The sequence below is a fragment of the Anabas testudineus genome, chromosome 3, assembly GCF_900324465.2.
Source record: "Anabas testudineus chromosome 3, fAnaTes1.2, whole genome shotgun sequence".
NCBI classification, from domain to species: domain Eukaryota; kingdom Metazoa; phylum Chordata; class Actinopteri; order Anabantiformes; family Anabantidae; genus Anabas; species Anabas testudineus.
The window spans coordinates 14,987,108-15,010,777 of record NC_046612.1 but is presented as its reverse complement, the minus strand read 5'-3'; the positions used below and the strand labels follow the sequence as shown (position 1 = coordinate 15,010,777).

The 23,670-nt window shown below is 42.9% G+C and overlaps 1 protein-coding gene across 1 annotated transcript in view; it reads right to left on the bottom strand.

The window, feature by feature from the left end:
• Nucleotides 1–23,206, bottom strand: part of neo1a (neogenin 1a) — a 128,859-nt gene extending 105,653 nt beyond the window's left edge. Inside the window, 1 exon segment of the mRNA XM_026378300.2 lies at nucleotides 22,548–23,206. Coding sequence (XP_026234085.1) covers nucleotides 22,548–22,638 — 91 coding nt within the window. The 5' untranslated portion in view covers nucleotides 22,639–23,206.
• Nucleotides 23,207–23,670: the final 464 nt, after the last annotated feature.

Sequence of the window (23,670 nt, the reverse complement as noted above, 5' to 3'; positions counted from 1 at the left end):
TCTGTTGGTCAAAATACAGGAATTTCTATGTAAGAAACCTCTACTGTCCACCAGTAATCTATGCAATTGCCTGCTCATGCCTAAATATCAAAGGCTAAGCTGAAAGACTTCTTTAAAAGGGCATATTTAATTACATAAGACGATCGTCTGCTTGGGATTGACAGCAAGTGTAGCCCCACTGGTGGGGAAATATGTGCTTGGATGAAGGATAAGAGTAGGTTGACTAAGAGATACTAAGAACTAAGAGATTAAGACTTTTCAGAACATTTCCAGACCAAAGCCTTCAACAAACTCACTTAGCTTTGAAATCAAAGGAGACTGGCTCAAGTAGTCAACTAAAGCAGAAGATACATGTATACGGCATCTTTGTTTAATTTTCCTTTAAATCAACCCTTGAGGGTCGGCAGGGGTAGGTGGCTTGCCCATGCAAATTACACACAAATTGCACATTCTGCTTGCAATGGAAACATCACACCCATTATCCTCTCCTATAACAGAGACAATAGTGCATGGGAAGGGAGCAAGGATCGAGCATCCTATTTTCTGGCAGCCTATTACAAGGGACTGTTTGGAGCTTGATGATGAATAAATCATTTCAATACGGCTTTGGTGGAAGGGGCAATTAGACGCTGCAGCTTGAGGCTAATCAAATCCAAGACTCTCTTTCCATCCTTGGCATTCATTAGAATGAGTTGGGGGTGGAGGGTGAAAATGAGACGCTAAACATTAGTGGCCTCTGCCTTCCTGCAGTCACAGTGCTCATCAGTCCTTCCTATTGCCACATTTGTTTACAGCAACTCTATGGGGCCTGCAGTGTGTGTCTTATTGAAGTAGCACTCATTCAAGCTTAAGACAAACAAGGAAAAACTATTGTTAGCACAACCAGCGGGGCCAGTGGTAAGCATGTCGAGCAAACAATGGTTACTGTAACAGATTCAAAGCCTGAGATCACAAGCTTTTGTGCAGAAATCACAACAAATCATGTGGACACATGGCTCAGCTGATAAAGTTGTGCAGCTGTTAAGATGTTTCATTGGCAGAAACACTTGAAAAATCGTTGTACATTGTAGTGTTTCACCTAAAGTAATCATACACACACACACATATATACACTTTAAAAATGAATTATCTGTATGTTTGCCATATTACAGCAGAATTTCTCCAATGCCAGCTGTGATCTTAGTCAAAGCCTACTTACAGTCTACTTTCCTGTCTGCCTCTTTCTTTCTCTCAGCCCTCAGATAACTAACGATTGGCATTAATAATCCCAAGGATCATCAATAAATCAGAGCAGAAGTACTTTAAGAGGGCAGGTGATGGTCCATACAAAACCCCCAAGAGCAACTGAATTTGGCATGCTGTGAACGTAGCAGAGAAATGGAGCAGGAACTGGCCAAGAAAGATGTACTGTATGTACAGCAGAAGGAGAAACATTCTGCTTTGCTTGACCACTGGTTAGTGAGGAGAAATCAATGTTGAAAATTGATGGAGTCTACACCTTCCACTAAACCATTTCCATTCTTTGTATGAACCAACTGTGTAGCTTTGTCATATACACTATGTAGACTGTATATTTGTCTGTATTATCACCATCACGTAACCCCCCCACCAACACCCACACCACAAGCCCCTGTGCTTCAGTGTAGGCATACTCATGCTGAATTCCTAAGCAGGGGAGTCTGCCTGCCCTGCACCGAGGGAGTGAATTATTTATCGTAGGCCCTTTGCAGCGTGTCAGCGGCTCCGCAGGATGAAATGATATTTATGGAGCCCCTTGGGCAAGGGTGGGGAGGACAGAGGGAGAGACAAAATTAGGGGAGGGCATGGGGAAGGACTGGTGAAGGTACTAAAGCATGCATGTGTACAGTATATATGTAGTACACAGAAGATGGGTGGTGGTTGGTGGTCAAGACAAGTGGTGGTTGAGGTAGAGAGATGAGAGAAAAAGACGCAACAGCAGAGAAAACTGTTTAGTGCAGAGAAGACTATATGCTAGTAGGACATACAGAAATGGTACATTATGACCCACAGGAATTAACTTGGACTAGGACATGCTGTGTACTGCCTTAGTTAGTTAGTTTATTCTAAACACTCACAACAGGAAATATGTAGACAAACAAAGGGTTAATAGATAGTTAATCCTAATCTGGCAGGGTTCATTTAAATAGCATTGTAAAATGTAAACCAATATCAAATCCTTGAATCAGGAGCACCTAAAGCACAAAATGCACATAAAGCAACCATATTTTATTTGTAAGGCGATTGCAGACAGGAAAGGAAACAGAAATCTTGTGCAAAAACTCAAAACTTACTAAGCTAAACTAAACTTATAAGGCTTAGATACTTCGAACCAATAGGCAGAAAATCACTCTTTGGGATTCAAACACCAGGGAGTTTGTCCCTTTCAACCCCCCAAGCAAGATCACTTTCTCCACCAGTCAGAAAGTCATAACAAGACCACTTGGGTTTCAAAATGGAGTTGGGTTACTCTGCATCATAGCCTGCTATGTCAGAGATCATTGTGGTGAAAAGAGGAGAGAGCTACATAGACAGACAAGGGTGAGCGACAGGAGGTAAATCGGTATCAGGCATGAGAGGGTTCAGGCCACACAGCAGTTCCCTCGAAAGGAAATGAGCTGGTGAGTCTATGGTAGTAAACAGCTTCACCACTAGTCCCTGTGAAGCCCAGGGGCTGCAGCAACACATCAGGAGATGAGGAAGTAAAAAAAAAAAAACAAACAAAAAAAACAAATGGAGATGTGTGAAGACTCCAGCTCTATTTCTCTCACCTCATCTCTCTGTGGCATGTGCTTTCTTATCACTTAATAACCCTGCTGCTTCTCTTTTCTTATTCCTCCCCTATGCTTTCTCACCATGCCTGTCTGCATCCCTATCCATCACCCCTCCCCTCTCTTCCTGGCCTATCTGGTGGCAGGTAAGCTGCACAGACCGAAACAGGCTCACAGCGCCGAGCAAGGGAGAGTGAAAGGTCACATGATCGCACTGTGGGATTTCCTTCTATCATTAGGATGTCAATGGATGTCACTAAGAAAGGCATGGAACTGGTATCTGTACGTGTGATGATGTGTGTATGTGTGTTTGTCTGATGGCATTATGTGTGTGTGTGTTGACAATGTCTACAGTTCATGAGGGTGGGACATCGTGGCATTGTAATGGCAGCAGGAGTAATGGGATTCAGTTAATGACTAAATTAATTAAGGGTCTGATGCCAGTGGGCGCTGATAAGTCTTCTCTTTCTCTTTGTGTGGTTACTGTATGATAGTTGCAGTGTGTTCGCATGTGTGTGGCTTGGCTGCATTAACCTAGCCAAGGAAAGGATGGTTCCTAGGTGATAATACTCTCCACAGAGAGAGAGAGAGAGAGAGATAGGAGGGGGCAGGAAAGGTAAAGAAGGTGCAGCCCAGGAGAGAGAGGGAGGGAGAAAGACAGGAAGGGGGAAAGAGGCGGATTAAGAGAGTGTGGACATGCATGCCTGTGAGAGGCTGAGTACTGATAGCGCCTGTGGGATGAGTTGGTGGGTGACAGACATGCTAGAATTCACCACCATGCCACAGAGGATAATGCATCCCTCAGCAGGAATGTCTAGAATAACAACAACCCCTGCCTTTATCACTAACTGGACCTACTGTATGCAACAATGGCATTAAAGTGAGACCTAAATCCCCATTCGTCCTGGCTAATGTAGAGAGTGTATGCATTATAAAATACTGGCTTTGCTAAATACTTATTTCCAACCAGGTCAGGGATACAATATAATAGTAATATAATTTATGAACTTGTTGCCTTGCCTTGTAAAAAAAAAAAAAAAAAAAACTTCAAAAAAAGACAATTAAAATATGTTGCTATCACATCTCTGCCTTCACCTGCATCTCCAACTACTTCAATTCCTGTTAATCTATCCAGTGCGGTTGTGTGATCACAATGTGCTGTCAGTGCAGTGTATGAGGGTTGTGAGCCCAGACTGTGGGAGCACACATACTCGCAATGTGCTTGTCAGGAGGAGTAGAACCAGCTCGTTTTGTGTGTGGAAACAATCTCTTGTCCATATGCCACAGAATCCTCTCTTTTGTGTGCGTCTTGTGTGTTAAGTGCGTGTGCGCCGTGCTTTTGTCTATGCTGATCAGCATGCTCAAACATGAGCATCCGTGTGGCATTTGTTTGCATTTTTGTTTGCCCGCTGAAATGCATTTGTATCTGAGTGTGCTTACATTTGGTTGTGCTGCATGGAGAGGGTAGTCTGGTGTGCGGGCACTTCAAAGCTGCTGAGGATGGCTGATTGGCTGCCTGGCCTGTCGGCTGACTGAAAATCCCCACAGGCAAGCAAACCTCAGATTTGATTACAAACCCAATAATGTGAGCTTCATATTCGCAATGTGAACAGCGTTCATAACTCGATTAGACAAGTGATTATCTTAGCTCAGCCAGATAGACACCAGTCAAAGGTGTCAAGTGAGCAAAAGGGTGAAAGGGGCGGGTTTTGTACGTTCTTCTTGTCAATTATTCTGTCCTTCAACAAAAAGAAAGAGACTTATGTGTAGAGGGATGCTTATGCAAATGAAAAACTATTATTTCCCTTCACACATTCCCTCCCATCCATCCTGACTATAAATCACTCTCACATCCATTATTTTTCCCCCTTGGGCAACATTATAGTTTTTAAGGCATCCTGTCACCATCTTCCAACCATAGCAAAAACCATCTCAGCTCCCCTCTCCAGTGCTCAGACATATTTCTTGCCATTGTGACATTTGCTCTCAGAGAGTGAGCTCTGTGTGTGTTTTTCTCTGGGCCCTGATTTCGAGCCAGTGGGATGATCATTAATTACCATGGAATGGGCTCCTAATGGTTGTCTGCACCACTCTCCAGCTCCAACCCCCCACCCCACACGCCGTTCCCTGTCCTAGGTCTCCATGGCGACCTGTAGCTGAGTGGCTAGGGGCCTTTTACTAGGAAGTGGATGAGGTATAATGATTGGAAGGCGGGCTCGACCCCTGTGCCTTCGGTGCCACTTGACTAGGCATAGCGCTTATTAACAGACAATTTCTCTGGAACCTCACAATGGCCTTGATTTACTAACAAGTTCAGTAGGGGCTGAATGGAGAGATCTCGTCAGACCTTCCTAGGTTAAAGATTGGGAGTGTTTTCATGTGCATCAGGTAAACTTTCAGAAAATTACTGACTCTGCCATTGCTCCAAGGACCACATGCTTTCCTTCTGTGATTTTCACTGGGATTTATGCAAATTGTCTGCATCTTCTGAAAGACCTCAATATATCTGATTAAACACCGTATGCACTGGTGCAACATGGTACTGGAGGAAGACCTGTTGGTTGTTTGCATACTGTATGTCAAACTGAAATGGAATAGTGGAAAATGTTAACACTGTGGTTTTATCTAACATTTACCCACGAACTGAGGAGCCTTCCTGGCTTATCTCATCACTTAAAACAAATACAAATAAATGTGCTCAGCTGCCTCCAAAAAGGAAATGATGAGTCTACCCGGTAACCCATGACAACATTGGGGAGCATATGGCACACAACAAATTCAATATCAATGTAAATGAAGCTCAAATTAAAATACACTGGGTGGGAAAATGGAAGATAAAAGAAAAATTCCCTGCAGTTTCTCAAGGGTAGATGTTTAGTTTTCAGCCAACTCTACATATCAGAATTAATCTGCAGCAGCGTCCACCTTTCCTTTTTATAAGAAAACCGCGTGTTTGCAGCTAGATAGCAAGTTGACATTCACTAGATTGATTCTAAGCTGACTTCAGCTCAGCAGGACCACTTGATGGCAGGAGATTAAAATCCCTTGTTTCTATGTACTGTCCCCTTGAAAGGGTTTTATCATCAATGTGCACAAGGTCAACCATCTCAAACACACATCCATGACTGGCTGCACAGAAATGATACTGAAATTGTATATACACTCATATCCCAGTGGCTGCCTGAGTGTGCGGCTTTCATGAAAGTGTGCTCTTCCCTGTGAGCCAGACATTTTCTAAGCGCAGATGGAAGGAATCTCTGCTCTGAGAAAATATTTCTGGGCTAGATGAATCATTCCCCTTGTTCCATTTACACACTTTCTCAATGTCAAACAGCAGCCACTGGGCTCCCATCTCAGGCTCAATGGTCTTTTCTCCATATTAATGAGCGTTGGAGGGGATCAATAGGATGACAGGAAGACAGATCGCCTCGGGTGCGGAGGAGGGATAGCTCCCGTGAGGATAAGAAAAACAAATTCCGATGGGCAATGCTCCCAACTTCTAAAGCCCAAATCCCCCAACTGCTAAGTCCTATCTTCACAGCATCCTTGGTGTGGTGCTAACTTACTTTACTGGGAGCATAGATCCATCTAATAATATACCAGATAAACAACATTTTGGTTTACTGTGAAGAAAAAGGCCACCAATTATTAAACTGCACGTCAGAAGCCATTTGTTTATAGATTGTTAGCCTGACATTGCTCCCAACAGATGTGATGAACAGGGAGCTTATTTATAGGGTTAGCACAGTGTGAGGTCTCCGTTTTTAAAACCTAAAACCATGCAGACCGCCACGCTACTCTTTTTATTTCCTAGGCAAATCATAACTTCATCGGGGACTGTAGCAGATGAGAACGACCCCACAGAAGTGGACAGGAAATACGACTCCTCGTCTAGCAGCGCTGTAAACCTGTCTTTAATCTGTCAGCTGGGAGTCGTGCGACCCTTCACCTCTCTTTTTATAATCGATTTTTTTTTTTATTGTTCTCTGGTTTTGACTGTGACAATCGATGACGGGGGGATCCAGCTAGTCCTGCTTTCTGGTGTTATGAGCCTCATGTGTTTGTTGGTGTCTTTGAAGAGGAATTCACGATTTGCCACAGAGACACTAAACAAACAATGAGACTAAGTGACGTGAGACACAATGTTTGCTTTAGAGAACTACCACCTTTTCAGAAAGCCATGACAGCAGGCACCAAATGTGAGTACGCTGCACCACAACCTGAAGGACCCACAGTCTGCTCTGGTACCTCTTTCCATTCAGAACCCGTTCTTTGCGCATCGACAGCCATTGAATCAGCTCTTGTCTAGGAAACTGGTTCCAGGGTGAGCAGCCTTTGCTTTTTTAGAACCTTTAGAGTCTATAGTCTATATTATCATGACCAACAAGAACTACTACAATACATCTTCATGTCATTATTTGTTAGATTTGTTTAACTGTACAGTGATTGATAAAATACAGTTGATGCTAGTTGATGATTAGCTAGCTGAAGGCTAAAGCAAACAAGGGCTAACATTAACACAGAGTAGCACTTATTGCTTTAGCGTTAGTGGTAAAGCACAGACGTACACAGACGTATATACATAATGACACGGCTCTGTGGTGGAGCCAAACCAGTTCTCAGGTTCTTAGAGGATCTGCAATTTAAACCAACTCTGAACCTGAACTAGCACCAAGTTCATGTTCATTGAAAAAGGGGAAGGGTGGCGGATCATTCATTAAGATCTAAATGGATGTGCTCACTGCAGTCCTAATAAAATTATGGAATATATCCACATTAACAATGTACTGTAATGCCTGTTCAGTCCACACATGACCGGCAGGGTTATATGTACTAATGTGGATTTTCAAAACTGCTATATATAACGTTGCAGGTATTGTATTACACAAAGAAATTGAACCGAAAAGGACATATAGATAAGATTACTCTGTTTACTGCTCATCTTTGCTTTGTAAATCCTTCCTCTCTGTTATTTCCTCACTGATTGAGTCTATATCAAAATAAAATGTAATAGATGAGTCTGACTGATACATGATAATGTTTCAGCATTTTTAGAGAAACCTCCAGGGTTTTCCTTTGTGTCGATTCCTGGACTTGCTGCAGATAAAACTTCAGATAAACCAGATGCTGGGCGATGCATATTTACAATGTGGTAAAGCCAAGAACATTAAACGGTTAAAGCTTATGAAAGTTTATCTTAAGAGACTGTTATCTCATATAAGATGACAAATACAATGCTGAAGTGACAATCAAACAGGAAATAATATTAATAAAACATGCCTTTTCCCCACTGTGCATGCAGAAGAGTGTCAACAATAGCTTATATGCACGCCATCTCTTTCTCAGTATCTCTACAGAATTTATTTGTCTTTCATTTGTCATTGTCTCTGGGTTTCTGTCAGGAGAAACAAAACAAGCGAACGTCCTCATCTAAACCCAGATAACACCAACAGCTACAAAACAGCAAACCAAACACGCACAACTATTCAACAATGTTGTTTTCAACAATGTTGTTTCTCAGGCAGGTGGATCTGTCTGCCTGATGACTGTTTGGGTGCTGTGGGCTGTGTGGCCAGCGCCATGATGATGTATGCACACCTGCCGTGGCTCCTGGCGAGTAGTCTCACAGCTGAAACGGCAGGGGGAAGGGGGAAGGGGAAAAAGAGAAGGGTAAGGACGGGATGGAGGTAGGGAACATGGGGACAGGGAAAGAGGGGTAGACGCCTTTAGAGGCAATGCTTGGGGGGGAGGGGGAAAAGAAAGCAAAAGAGCCAGGGAGCTGTATCCATTATTAATGATAGTTTGGTGTACGGAGAAAGAGATCTAATGTGGCCATCAAGGTCTAGTGCGTGTGTAATTGACAAAGACAGCTTCTCTCACTGTGCCTCTTATTGCACATCTTTCCCATTCCCTACCCTTCTCTGTACGCCATGTTTCCTTTCTGCCCCACTGTTTCTTAAAAACACAAAAATGTCTTGAGATTATCCTCACACAACAGGCTACACAGAAGAGCCTCGCTAAAGTAAATTAGAGATCGTCAGTTTATGAGTGAATCAGATGAGACAAACATGAATATGACGAAATGGAATTAGAGCTTCACTTTACTGTATATCCATCACCTGAGTAAAACCATACTTCTGTCATTCTTTCTTTCTGTCAAGAGCAGACACACACTTAAAAACTATTCAGTCACTAATGGCAGTTTTCTTTGTGGGAGCAATAGTCAAATATTCCCACACTAAGGACATTCTTTAATAAATAAGCTGCTAATGAGCACAAGTGGGAAAAATGCTCAATAAAATGTTCAAGAAATGTTTCACAGCACAACTATGTTGCAACAAATGTTTATGTGTATTAGTTTATCTGTCATTTCCACTTATCTCCTACAACAGGCCTACTGTTGAGTTTGATTTTCAATGTAATCTCTACACTCGTGCCTCACATCCTGGTAAAAATAGAAGGATGCTGGCAAGAATTAGAATCATAAATAGGAAAATGATCTAGAATAAAGTACACTACTGAGAAACCAGCTGAACCACAACTTTGCCATGTCATATGGAGATAACTTAAACACTAAAGATACTTAAAATCAATGACTGTGCTTGCAGGTACATGAACGATGCCCTTTGGCCCAATACCAGCTGGGTCAGGCCAAATAATCGCGCCACCATGACGAATCTAATGCAATTACACACATTGAGGTGTTGCGGGGTTGACAGAGAATGATGAAGCCAACATCAAACACAGTGTTGATAAATGGAAGGCAGGGAGCGGCTGACCAAAGGAGGAGTCAGATGGGGGAGGGCGGTGGAAGGAGACGGAGGCTGGAGCTGTTATTGATTGTACTGCCTGTGTTTTCGTTGTGAGGAGGATGACGGTGGGCGGGTGTGAAGAATGGAGGGCAGGGTTCGCCCTGCGGGCAGCAGTTAAAGCCTTGTGCCCCCTGAGAACACACCAAGTAGCATCCAAAGAGCAAGCCATTGGTCACACTGAATTTCTGACTGACACTCACAACTGGTTACTACTACCAAGACCCTATCAAACCCATCCCCCTCAAATAAACACAACAATGCAACCAGGGCTGATTGAAATTCAAAAGCCAGCCTTGACGCCACAGGCATAGACAGCGATTGGCAGAAGGAGGGGTGGCAGTTGAGGCTCACTAGGGTCCTATAAAAAACAGATGCTAAATCACTTAACAACTCCTGAATTAGTTGCTTACGAATCTGCTGGGACGTGAGGAACATGACAGTCTGTGGACATGGTGTGAATGGGTAGTGCAAAGACATTTGGTGTGAAGTTTAACATATCACTTGCCTCTAAATGGACTGCAAGAAAGGTAAAATGGCTGCACCAGAGATCATCTCTTCATTTGCTAGTAAGCAAGTCACCACAAAAATGCATCAAATACAATTAGAGGGAGGGCGGCTGATATAGATAATGCATGGACTAAATGACATTGGCATTAGGTGACAAAGCAACACTCAGAAGGACTACCCCACCTGCCATTGCACGCAAAATCAATTTATCAGAAAAGAGGACATGAGCAGCTGGTGACTGACGATGCCAAGTTCGCATGTCATTTTCTCTCAGGGAGGCTTTGCTGTGGGATTTGTCACCACCTCTGATCTCATTTATTTTTCATATGCTAGTAAATCCCAGGTAAGGCAGATGTTTGGGATGGTACAGGGAGAGTGGCCAGAACACTCAAATTGGACTGAAATTAATCCAGGAAAATCCTCAATGCTAACCTGCTTAGTTGTCACTTAATCTAGGGGTAAACCAAATATCAATTACACTAAGCACAAAATGTGGGCCAGATAACCACTGATCCCTTACCCAACAATGAACCAGAAGGGCAATTTAGAAACTGGTTCATTTGATTCTTGATGTATAATTGGCATACATGACATTAAAGTGTAGCAGATGCTCAATAAAGTAAAGGCTAAGCAGGTGGGCACTACTACCACACACACACATTGAATGCTGTCTAATGAGTACTAGGGCTACAAGTAGACATAACCTCAATCCCAACTACATTATCAATCTTCTCTGAATGCAGGTCAGCTCAAATACGCTTACACTCAAGGACAAAAGGACTTTCCCCTGGAGGGTTCTCGGGAGACAACTTAAGTAGTACTGTCTGGCTGTGAGTCACACCTGCATTCCACAGAGAAACATAAGGATGCTGCACCCTGGTTAGCAAATAGCAAGTCTCACACAGCAAATACAGTACCACAGCAAAAGGCGACATGTTTGTTCTTTCCTATTTATATGTGGGCTACATGTTGCATGTGAGCATTGCAAAACTGCTTCAGGGAGTCAGATTCAAAGAGTTCCAGTTCAAACGAACTGGGTCAGTCAGGACATCACCAAAACAGCATAAACAATTATGCAATTAAATACTGCCTCGTTAGGAGCTTTATCTAATCACACCTACTGTATGCTATTTTTAAAGACTAATCAAGAGAAAAGTCTGCTTTTATAACCCAACCTAGTTTGGTCAATTAGGAACACAATGAGCATCCTGCATGCTCCTGTGTGAGTACAGTTCATTTCCTGCCTTTATTGTTACAAGTGCTGGGCTCATTCAAAAGTGGATGAAATGGGGGGAGGGCTCAGACAGTATTTACCCAGCAGGGAGAGACATGAGTCCCTGGCTTCCTAATGGCTTCCTGCATCTCACACAATTGTTTCCCCTCAGGAAATCTTATCGATACAGACTACCACTGTGTTGACCAGAAAACCCACAACACACGGACACTGTGCCTTAATTAAGTATCTGAATGGGAAGATGACTTTTTTTGTTCCTTTAACTACACATGTAGTTGAAGATATTAGACAATATAAAGCAATATGATTTAAAGGGGTAGCTGACATAAGTACAAGTAATATGTGCATATGTAACATATGTGCAGAATGTTGACATTATATGTAAAATGTGAATATATACACACACACATTATATATATATATATATATATATATATATATATATATATATATGTGTGTGTGTGTGTGTGTGTGTGTGTGTGTGTGTGTGTGTGTGTGTGTGTTTGTGTAACTGTAGCACATCTTGATAACTCTTAAAATAACAGCTGATTCTTTGATCTACTGGTAAATAATAGATGATAGGTAGCTAATAATGTTTACTTTTGAGAAAGACCTATACACAAGTGTATAATCACATAGTAGATTATACTAGAACTCCATATTAAATGCATAGAAACAGTATTCCTGTAAGAGCATTTTAGTAGCGTGGTAAATTAGATAAGACCTGTGAACACAGAATGATAATGGAACAAAAGCCAGCTGTATATTTGGATAACATTTCCCAAACACTGGCTGATGTGTTGTCATCGAGGTCAAGAACCACCAGCTGCATGTTTTTGTGTTAAATACTGCACAGGAAAGGGTTAACACAGTTAAGCTGTGATAGTATGCATGTGAACCGCAGGTATGCCTGAGTCTAGCAGGAAGACAGCCCATAAAATCCACCCTCAACCTCAGTCTAGCACGTGAGGAATGTTCTTGCTGCACTTCACTATCAGTGCTGAGCCAGGAGGGGTGATCCTCGCCTGTCCTTTGAAGTCTGTGTGGGAGAAAGGCAAAATAGGAAAGGGGCAGTAATAGTGAGTAATACGGCCAAGAGGCTAGATATTGCGAGGTCAGCCAATTTCTTTCTCATTAGAAATTAATTATCGTCGTAGCCAGTGCGGGAGCCGAACCGTGGTGTCGCTAGGCATCCCATGCATCGCCCCACTGGGAGCACTTGAACCCCTGACCCCCCTCACCACCACGGTCGTTTGGGGCCAAAGAGGGTGCGTGACATGGCCCTGGCCCAGAGACACTGCCCCGCCAGGCTGGGAATGCAGTGGCACTGTAGGGGGATTGGGAGAGAGACAAAGAAGGGGAAGAGGGGCTCCACTGGTTCAGGGCTTATTGGGTTAGAGAGCTTCATTATTAAGTCCCCTGTCACTCTGCAACAAAAAGCACCCCATGGGCTACCAGTGGCTAATAAAACCACCCTTTATAATCCAGGCTTGCTTCTGACATCTTCTTTTGAGGAGAAATCAAAGTGTGCAACTTGGTCCCCAGCTTAATGAAAGTATTCACATCTTTCAGCTGAATGAACTGTAGCGTCATGCTGAACATGGGCCGGTGAGAAGTGCCAAAACTGACTTGAATTAAGCTGCTTTCACACCTGCTTAATTAAATAATGTTGGGTGAATTTTCATTTAGACTTGCTACACTTCACTACGATATTACACGGCATATGGCACAAACAGACTGCAAGACATATTTTAGGATCTTGCTCTGTGTGTGTGTGTGCATGTGTGTGCTTTTTCAGTGAATCTGTTCAGCAGGTGTCCTGAAAGCTTGAATGCCATGCTTATGCACTCAGGACTAATTTAGACCACTTCAAGTAAATTAAGTATGAAAGCAGAAAAATCATTTTGCTTTTCTCCAGAACCAATAATTCAAGCAACTGGATTGTTGGTTGTAGAGAAAAAGCTATATGAGAATTCGATGTCTGTCACAAAAGAACCACATTAACATTCTGAATAATGATCCTTTCACATGGTTTTTACAGCTCAAATTTGTGGCATTCATGTTGCAAACAATGTTTGATTAGCAGAGATTCACATTTTACACAATAAAATAATACTTCTGCTGAATATGTATATCTTTGTTCGAAAAAGGTCAAACATTTTAAGTGTGTGGCCACAAAAACTGATTATGACAAACAATGCATCCACACTGTACCACCCATCCATGTCTTGCACTTCCCTTTGGCTCTATCGTTACTTAAAAGTGCCGAAACAATCGGCCAATGAGCCAAATTAACAAAAAGTCAACAATGTTGACAATTCATGAATAATTAATTTAATAATTATAGAAGCAAAAACAATTATAATCTGACTAAATTTAAATGTATGTTTAAATTAGTGGACAAACCAAAAATCAATCAATTCTGACTTTATAAACTAAAAAATTATTGTTGTTGTTGTAAGAAACTGCTGTATTACTTGTAAAAGGCAATTCAGACTAAATTGATAGGCTAAACTTGTCTCTCTTAATTACTGTGTGCCCCAAACCTGTCATGCACGTCGTCCTAGCATGATTAAAAAGGGGAGAATAAATGAACAGACAAGTTTGACTGTAGTCATTAATGTTCATCTCACTGTGTTCTTGATGGGATACCTCATTAAGAATCTGTTGGTAGCAGCTGGCTTGCTATCCCACCCCATTACTGCCCCACCATGCCAAAACCTCTGCCACTGGCCATCCCCCACTCCAAACATGTCCCTCGTGTCTCATATGACATCTGTGTCTCAGGGCCCTGTGATGGAATGCCGCTCGCCTGCTATTCCTCCGCAGGTGCTCCCTGCTGGCTGCCATCCATTCAGCAGCCATGCTGGTGCTGCGGCGGAACAGAAGTAGGGAGGGCGAGTGAAGTCAAGGTTCAAGGGACAATGCTTAAGGAATTGGAGGAAATGAATGCAGCTGCTTTCCATCGCTGCCCACTGCATATCCTTCAATCTGGATAAAAAATCCCCACCTTCTACTGCACTGCCTCCACCTACTTAACCTCCTAACCAAGCTCATCCTCCTCCCCGTCACACAGGAGAGGACTCTCATGTCTGTATTTAGACAGAGCTCAAGAGACTGTGTTGTCCCAGGTGCTGCTCTCAGGTTGTGCATGGCCTCATCAAACGGCAGCTCTATCTCTGTCTTACTGTAAAATACTTTTAGGAAAAAGAAAGTAAAAAAAAATATCCTCAGCCTTGTAGTCATCTTAACAATGTGCACACAAGAGAACTGCTCATTCATACTGTCACAATGTGAATATTGTGCAATCTTCTGCTTTATTGTACAATCGTAGCTGCTTCCCACAATCTTAAGTTTCATATCACAGTCAAACTTGATACTTGATCAGACACCAAAAAAGATAAAACTAACAGATTGTTACTGTATTCTCTCTGTTCAAGAGATGCGGGGTTCCATGTCAAAAATATGAACCACGCCGAAGACAATTCAGTCTCTTTAAAATGAATGCAGGCCTGGCTGGCTTTTCGCTTTTAGGATTTTTACAATGCAGAAGTTAGCTGGGTCATTTGCATTGACCACTACAGAGCTGCTATCAGAGTGAGTCTCCTCACTGATTAACTCCTTTAATCAGTGCGAAGTGCACTGACACAATCCAGACACTTGCTGCACAGTATATGTATTGATACATATAGATAGGTTATCGTCTGCACACCATTGTAATGAATCAATTAAGACATGAAACAGAACGACAGCGGCACCGGAGATATTTCTTGCGTAATAAACTTATGCCACTCGAGTAATAAGTACATTTAGAGTCCACAGGATCTTTGTCATAGGAAAAATTCACAACACCCAGAGTTAAATAAAGTGTAAGACTCATACAGAAGCTCCTCATTTCTACATCATAATAAAAAGACAAGCCCAAATACTTAAAGTTTAACAGTAAATATTTTCACCACAGCTGTACTATAAATACAATTTTAACATGAAATTAGCATTGTATATGGAAAAGCTGTGCAAGATTTATATGAACGAAGAAAAGCAATCACCTTTCATGCAAGTGCTGCTGAGGGCTACGCTTATTCAACTGTCAAGAGCCAAGAAAGCTGAATCAAAACGGCCCATTCCATTACATCATGTCAGTGTATTACAGGCTTACAGCAGTCATTTTACCATTTCAACTGCCTCTTCTGACCTCCGTCTGCTTTAGATGAGCTCAGAGCTAAGGAGGAACTGGTTCCAATAACACGGTGAGAAGTCAATGCAGAGAACCCAAAGCCAGAGGGGAGCTTCCAGAGGCACAAAGGAGCCTCTGTCTAACGCAGAACGTTTCAAAGAATCGTTTCAGCTTGGACTTAGCAGCAGAAACGTCGTTAATACCAGGAGAATTTTTTTTTTTCAGGGTCACCATAGCAGCAGGTGAAACCAAAATAAAACCTGGGAGGTTGGCTGGAACAGCGCCAAGTAGAACTGGGACACGAGTGGATGTACACATGACTAGCACAGAGCCTCCGCTGGTCTTAACTCTAAACCCGAAATTGTTTAAAGTTAATGTCTGACATTCTACGACAGTGTGCTGCTGTGCTCTGCGTGTTGAGACAGTGCCATGGAAAAGTACCGTGTCGAACTCACTGAACACACTGCACATTAAGTGATTTCTATGAATTTCCACTACAGAAAGCAGAGAAGCCAGATTCTGACTTACAGCAACTTAAAACAGTCTTTGCATCTCAGAATATGTGCTCAGCACTAAATACAGAATGAGAGACATCAAGGTTACATGCTGCTTCACAGGAATGGTCTAATTTTGCATCTTCAATGTGAAAGTAGGAAAACACTTTATTTTTACAGGGCAAGTTTAAAACTCTCTGAACCTTACTGATGAACAGCTGTTCGAGCCCAGATGGGTGGCACAGGGCTATACAAATACTCACCCAAACATACACACACGCACATCCCACCATGTCTAGGGCTGCCAAGAGCTACAAGGCGGGCACAAGATGATGGCAGCCAGCTCGACTGAGCAGTGCTCACAATTCTCTCTCTGTGACTGACTGCCCCCACACCCTGTCAGCACATGAAAAGTTCCTTTGACTGAATGAAGGCTGAGAGGTTCTATGTGTGTACACGGGGGTGATTGAGACATGGAGCTCGTATGCCACATGCACGTACTGTCAAACCGAGCACCAGTAACATGACGATGAGATGATTAGAAACAATAATATCAGCTAATTTGGTAAATGAAATTAATCAGCCAACAATTTGGACGTGTTCTGCCAGAGCGCAGAAGGCCACGTGATGCACGAAGAGGGTGGCGAGATGGGATTAACCAGATTCAAACAGGGCTGCCGATACTGTTACGATGAATTTAAAAAAAAATCATTTTACTGGAATAGATGGATCGACTCTTGTTAATCTCTGTTCTCTTTAAAACACAAGTTACTTAACACCAAGAACTGCAATAAGAAGACTTTCAGGTTTAGTCATTACACCCTTGGACGTCCTCCAAAAAGACGACGGAGTATAAATTTAGGTTGGAGAGCTGCAGGATGTTGGAACTCCACGTACAGCGCCACCAAATGAAGGTTATTAATCAGTCTTTCAAGAAGGATATTAGTCCCTCTTAATTTACAACTATTACAACAACTGCTTCCAGGAATGAAATCTACCACCTTAGAATTACATTAAAAAAACTCCACTAATTATGTCTAATTTTCAATTTTAATTTCATTTTCTTTTTTATTTTATAGCTCACAATCACTAAATAAAGTCTGTTCTACATCCAAGAGCCTGAGGGGCTCTTGATTCCTATCGTTTGCTTTCCCCTGTACAGTGAGGATTAACAGTGTTCTCAAACTATGCTTCACATTTATGTACCTGTCATGAGAAGCCACTGTACGACAGCTCCTCAGTACAAAATCCCTTTGTCAATATTGAAACGTCCCTCAAGAGATCCCATATCCTTTTCTCAAAATCAAAGGGAAACGCAGCTGAGAAACACTCAGACCTGCTTACAAACACAGACTCTCTTTCAACGATTTCAGCCAAAACAGCATATTTCAGGTTTTCATTGTAGGTTTCAGACTTTACATTAAATTTATCAATAATAATGAAACAATAATATAAAGTCACCTCTATTCTTCAACTGCTCATTGATGATATAATTTAAACTATAAACTCATACTTATACTGCAGAATTTGAAGTATTTAAACATTAAAAATTGCTTAAGACATCTTATTTTCATAAGAAAATGCCTGCAATATTCCCCCCAGGGCTCAAGAACCTTGCACTTATTAGTCCAGGCCCACCTGTCAAGCACAGCATGCACGTGCAGTAAGACTATGCAGCTGCCACTATGAACAGGAGACGCTGTGACACGAGCGCAGCAGCAAAAAGAAGAAGTTAGAGGAAAATTTATCATGGAAGAAAAAATCTTCACTGTCTTGAGCTTGTATAAAATGTTCATTTGGAAGTCCATTCCCTAAAGGTTCTTTGTGAATACCAGGCCAGGGGAAAATACTTCCTTACTCACAGTGCACTACTTAAATCGAACAGCATACACACACACACACACTCACTGCCAGTAGCTGTTGTCATGTTTGAGTTATAAAAGACATGCACTGAATCACAGAGGCTCGGCTTCAGTAGCTCTTCCATATGCTGTGAATGACTGGGTACTGCCACGCTGTCCGGAAAAACATGTCCAACTGTGATTGCAGCCTAGCAGAACATAAATATTATAGAATGTGCCATGCTGGAAGACAACTTTCTACCTATACAACCTTGACTTACTAGTCATTTTGGATATGGTGGGTTCTGCCCTGATAAAAGATTCAGTAGATGATGAAGCTACCAATAGCAGAACATGTATGACACAAGTCATCTTATAGCTGAAGGTCATAGCAACATAATCACACGGGCAATCTAGACTCTTATTGACATGGAGCCATTATTTCAGCTTCCTCCTCATACACGCTCTCCTCTCACTGCTACTCTATGTGTCAGCTCGGAGGAAACTGAAAAGACTCTGCTCTCCCAGAGGTCATTAAGCCTGAGCATCATTCAATCACAGCAGAACAGGAGAGTACAACAGCACCACGGTGAATTGCAAATGTTGTGTTTTGTTCTAGTTTTAAAAAGTCAAGGAAAAGTGGAAATCGGTGGCACTTATAAGAAGATTTCAGCAACAGCTCCAGCAAATGATAAATATGTCGCTGTAGTTCTCCTTGGGTTATCATAAAGTCTCCCACAGAGCGATATGGACAGATTCATGGCTGCTAGACATTATTCAACTTTTTTTTCAAACTTCCAGGAAGTTTTTTTTTTTTTTGCACTTATCTTTGTTTTGACATAAAAGGGCCAGTAGACACAAAGAAGGCAGACAGCAGCCAGATTGGAAATGCGCGTCTGACATCTTCTTTTTTTTTTTTTCTTTCCATAGACACAGCAGGAACACCTCTGAATCTGAGAGAAGTTCTGCTTTTAAGAGGAGTGCATTGATGTGAGCTGCTTTGTGTCAAGTGACCAATCATAGCATGGAGGAGACCAGCTTTCAAAGTACAGAGAAAGCTCGTGGTTCGGGACAACACCTACACCTCCTTTGTACCACATTAAATGAAAGGCTTTCCCCCAGGAAACCCTGGTCTCTGGACACATTGAGGAAGTGGTTCAGCGTGTTGAAAGAGCCCTTTACGCTATGCCAGTATGTACAAAACATCCCGATGAACTCGGTGAACCAGGAACTACAGCAATAAACGTGGATCATCTGTCGTTAAAATAGCAGAGCTGTGAATCCAGAATCTGGCCAAAGCTAAGTGAAGGAGTTTAGTTACATTTTCTGTTTTTAGTCCAACTCAGTGACATAAAACTCTGAAAAAATTATTACCCACAAATGTAGGGAAACTTAACACTGCCCCCAGACTTTGTTTCAAGTCCTCTGAATGTGCACCAGAATCAGAGGAGCTACAGAGACTGGTACACAGGCTGCAGTGGAGAGACAGGAAAGGCACATTTCATTCATGCTTCTCTGCACCAGGCTACTAGGAGCTCCTCTGATGGAGGCTAGTTCAACTTTACGAGGGGCCACGGAGTTGTCCATGATCCGCTCTGGGCTTTAGACCATGATGTAAGCTTGGCTTTCGTCCACTCAAAACAGGCAACCAGAAAGCTGGTCCAGTCTTTGCCTCAAATACACATGTGGCTCACTAAGCCAGTTTTAAACAGCATGCTGAGTAGCAATCAAACCTAAGGTAAATACTGGACTGAAATCTATAGAGCATGGAGAGAGAATTCAAGTTGCAGGAATTAAAGCTGCAGACTAAGAGCTGATGCACTGTGGACACTGTTTTAAACCACAGCAATATAAGAGCAAATTAACGAACTGAAGAGTCAGCGGTTTTATTGGTTCGCCAGGACACTGAACCTCTGAAAGATAATGGGTAAAAGTGAAATAAGGGGCGATTACACTGACCCCCCAACCACCAAAAACATGCAACAGCAGATGTCACTGCTGTCTATTCAGAGGATATTGATCCACATTGGCCTCAATTACAAGTGATAAACTCATGTGACAGTTAGTGCGAACGATTTCAATTATTGCTGCCATTTTAACCCCCACAAAACCTGCACCAGCAGATTCAGCTGCTGAAATAGCAAACAAACTGTTATTTTCAACTGTGATCTCAAAGCGCTGGCATCGCCGCGCCTTTTCTTATACACAGGAGCATCACACTGCAGCACAAGTCGCCAGCTGATCAGTAGCGTGGTTTCGTTAGTGAAGCAGATGAATCAACCGCTTGGCAATCGTCTCCGCCTCCACGGATGGAGGTCATTAGGACTTCAGGAGAGACTGGTGTCCATAAATAAATGATCAGTAAACAGCATTCTCTATTTGGCAGGGAGACCAGGTGACTCTGCGTGACGTCCCCTCACAAGTCATCACAAGACGCTGCAGACATGTGGAAATGATTCAGCTGTTTTGAGCCAGATCTAAAATGAATGTGTGTAAAATGCTAGATGAGAAACCTTTTGCTGAACTTTACATACAGATTACACGGTGAAATGAGGGGGGCGGCTGAATTATTCTTGAAGTTCATACGTAAGTACAGATCCAACTCGCAGGCTTCCAACTTCTTTTCCCCACAAACTGGGACGTCGGACCACCAGGGTTTCCAAAACACAAAGGTGGTAAATTATGTTCTTAGCGGCAGAGCCTTAAGAAAAGACCTTAAATGCTCCAACGAAAACAACTATTGTTTAGAACGTTTGGGCATTCTTGCATCTGAGGTGGTCTGTGAGGATAAAACCCTGGAGAGTGGTCCGTAAGAGCAGCGAGGGTTGCCAAATGTTTGCACGTTTCAGCAGGTTATTTGCATTGTCCGCTGGGAGACAATCAGCACACAACCTCCCAGCGGGATTGCAGAGATAAGACAGAGACTAAATGGATTTTACACTCCTCTAACAAGGACTTGTTTAGCAAAGACAAAGTCAGAGGCATTCTTTAAAAGTTTTAACAACCTGTGAGAGCAACGCAGAGAAGGACGTGAAGTGAGACGGCATTAAGAGCAGACCTAACTTTGACAGGTTATTCTGTCTCCACACCGAACAAACTCCGACTCTTTAAGTTGGAGCTGCAGCTCTGCAAACTTTGATAGGGAGAAGTTCTGGCCGCAGCCGGGACCTCAGAGAAATGTGTTTTGAATAAACAGATATTTGCAGAGCAGGGGACCCCACAATTAGTAATTTGAGACTCTCTCTGCGTGTGGGTCCCAGTCCAATTCTCTGGAATCAATCAAAGCTCCCAAAGGAACTCCCCGCTCCCCTTAATCTCCTGGTTTTATTACTTTCCAGACAGTCGGCCTGTTTCACCCTACCCCCTCTCTCTCTCTCTCTTTTGTACTGATCTCCAGCAAAGCCAAGGAGGGGCTTTTCTCTCTCTCTCTCTCTCTCTCTCTCTCTCCCTCTCTTTCTCTCTCCCCCCTTCCACCACTGCAGAGCGCTTTTCATGCAGGAGAGGGTCTTTCATCAGGCTCCACACGCAACAGAGCCCAACAGCTCGCAGAGGCCCGTCACTCCAAGGCCTGCCTCCTTTGCAACATTCATTCTTTAACCAGCAAGATACACAACAAGAAGCCTTCAAGGGCACATGCAAACCACTACTGACACACACACACACACACACACACACAACAACTATTTTGCATATCACAAGAATAAAACTGGGCCACGTTGCACAACAATAAGTCATATTCACATTTTTCCAGACCACATGCTGTTGTGTTTGATAACGTCCGCGGCTTAAATGATAAAGATGTGACTCTGCCACAATGGGGAGTGTGATAAAAGCTGGAACTGCACTCCAGTGACTTGCTAGAAAGACATTTTTCCCTCATGGCTCTCCAATTCATCTCAGGCACTCATGACTCGGAGGGTTTGTGGTGGCTTACGGTGGAACGCGTGGTCGCCTCTAACATCATGGAAATGTCTAAATACACAACACCACCATTTGGAATAAGACAGACACTGAGCTGCACACTGCAGCACAATGCCCTCACATCCCAACAATTACCTGAAGCAAATGAATTAGGATCTGTTTATCCATCAGCTAAACGTGTATTGACGCCCAGGTAATGAGATGTCTGCTGGACTGATGATACTAGCTTATTACCTGACAGTTACCTGACAGTAATGACTCTTCGCTTAGTGCATTTCTCACATTCAAGTTACTTCCATTGCCTGCATCTGCAGGAGCACTGAGCTCATCGGATCAGCCACAGATAGCAGGATGGCATCAATCCACCAAAGCAAATGTGTCATTTAGCCCTCTCAACCCAAAAGGGTGCCTGTGAATCAACTACAGTGTCTGTGTGGGAATCATGTGAAAGAGCTGCCAGCAGTTCTGCCTCAACAGATGCAGACAAAAGGTCTGGAGTGGAGAAGCATGTTGCTTAAACCAAGGAGGGCTGGTCTGGGGGAGAACAGTGTGCCAGATTCTGGAGAAGTGGGTTCACTGTGAAAGTTAAGTTAAAAAAAAAAAAAGGCGAAAGCGCAGCACGGGGATCTGCACCTATGGCCCCGCGTCTGGTTTCCAGCTTCTCTTTAGCAACTGGCGATTCAACATAGGTGAGTTGTGCCCTCATGTTTTCAGTCGACTCGTGAAAGGAAACAACACAACCAGCCGGGGAACCAGTGTCGGACGCGTTTACCTTTGTCGCCATGCTTCGCCGCGGAGCTCTGCGTGTGGAGAAAGGTGAGACAGAGGAGAGAGAGGAGCCACAGAGCTCCCCGCTCGGCCATCACTTTTCACAGATCAATCTTTGCAGGCTTCAGGAACCCCGGAGAAGCGTTCAAAAACCAAAATCCTTACAATCCACCGCCGCCTCCTCTAAAATGCGCAAAGAACCAAATTTATAAAAAAAAAAAAAAAAAAAAAAAAAAAAAAAAAAAAAGTTCAAAGTCCTGTAATGTGTGGAAACATCCGGAGCCAGGTACTTTTAAAACTGGCCGGATGAAACATGTAGCTGCAAGGAGAGAGCCGCAGGTTAAGCACTGTTTTCTCAACTTGGGTGAAGCAGAGGTCGGAAAAACCACTGAAATCAATCCATGGCCACGGAGGCGCAGCGCAAGGACGAAGCGATCTGCGGCCGAGTGAGCAGCAAAGCGCCGACTTTACTAGTCCGATGTGTGCCAGGCGCGTAAAACACCGGGAACCAGCTCAGTCGGAGAAAAAGATAAGGACCCAGAGCAGAAGGAGAAAATCTCCGTCGTAGCCAGCTCACAGCTCACGGACGGGACGTAAGAGAAGCAGCGTGTTGAAGGGCTGGATCTCCAGCGGCTCCCCGGAAAACAGGATGTGGAGTCACACGGAAGTTTGGATCGTGGCTGCTCGTGTAGTCAGGCTGAAACTAAAATACGGTGTGGGATTCAGTCCCAGGTCAAACACCTCAGCTCACAACAGACGACTGCGTTTATGTGACGCTGAATGCAGCACAAACACCAGGTTAATACCGAGTCACCGTCTGCACTAATAGTTCAACAGCTTCAACAGTTTCATTAATCAACTGAGGAACACTGATCAATTCATTCAACGTCTCTCTTTCTCTAATTTAATGATCAGTGTACTTCCTCTTAAAAGGTCTTTTAATTTTAAATGTTTTTTTTTTAATAAAATTAGAGTTTGAAGTGTTTCAACATTTTCTGACTTTTTACAAACCAAACATCAAGTCATTAAACAGAAACACTAATCACCAGATTAGTCGACACGGAAAATAATTATCAGGTGGAGTCTTACACACATTACATCAAAATGAGCTCCACTTCAACCAACTA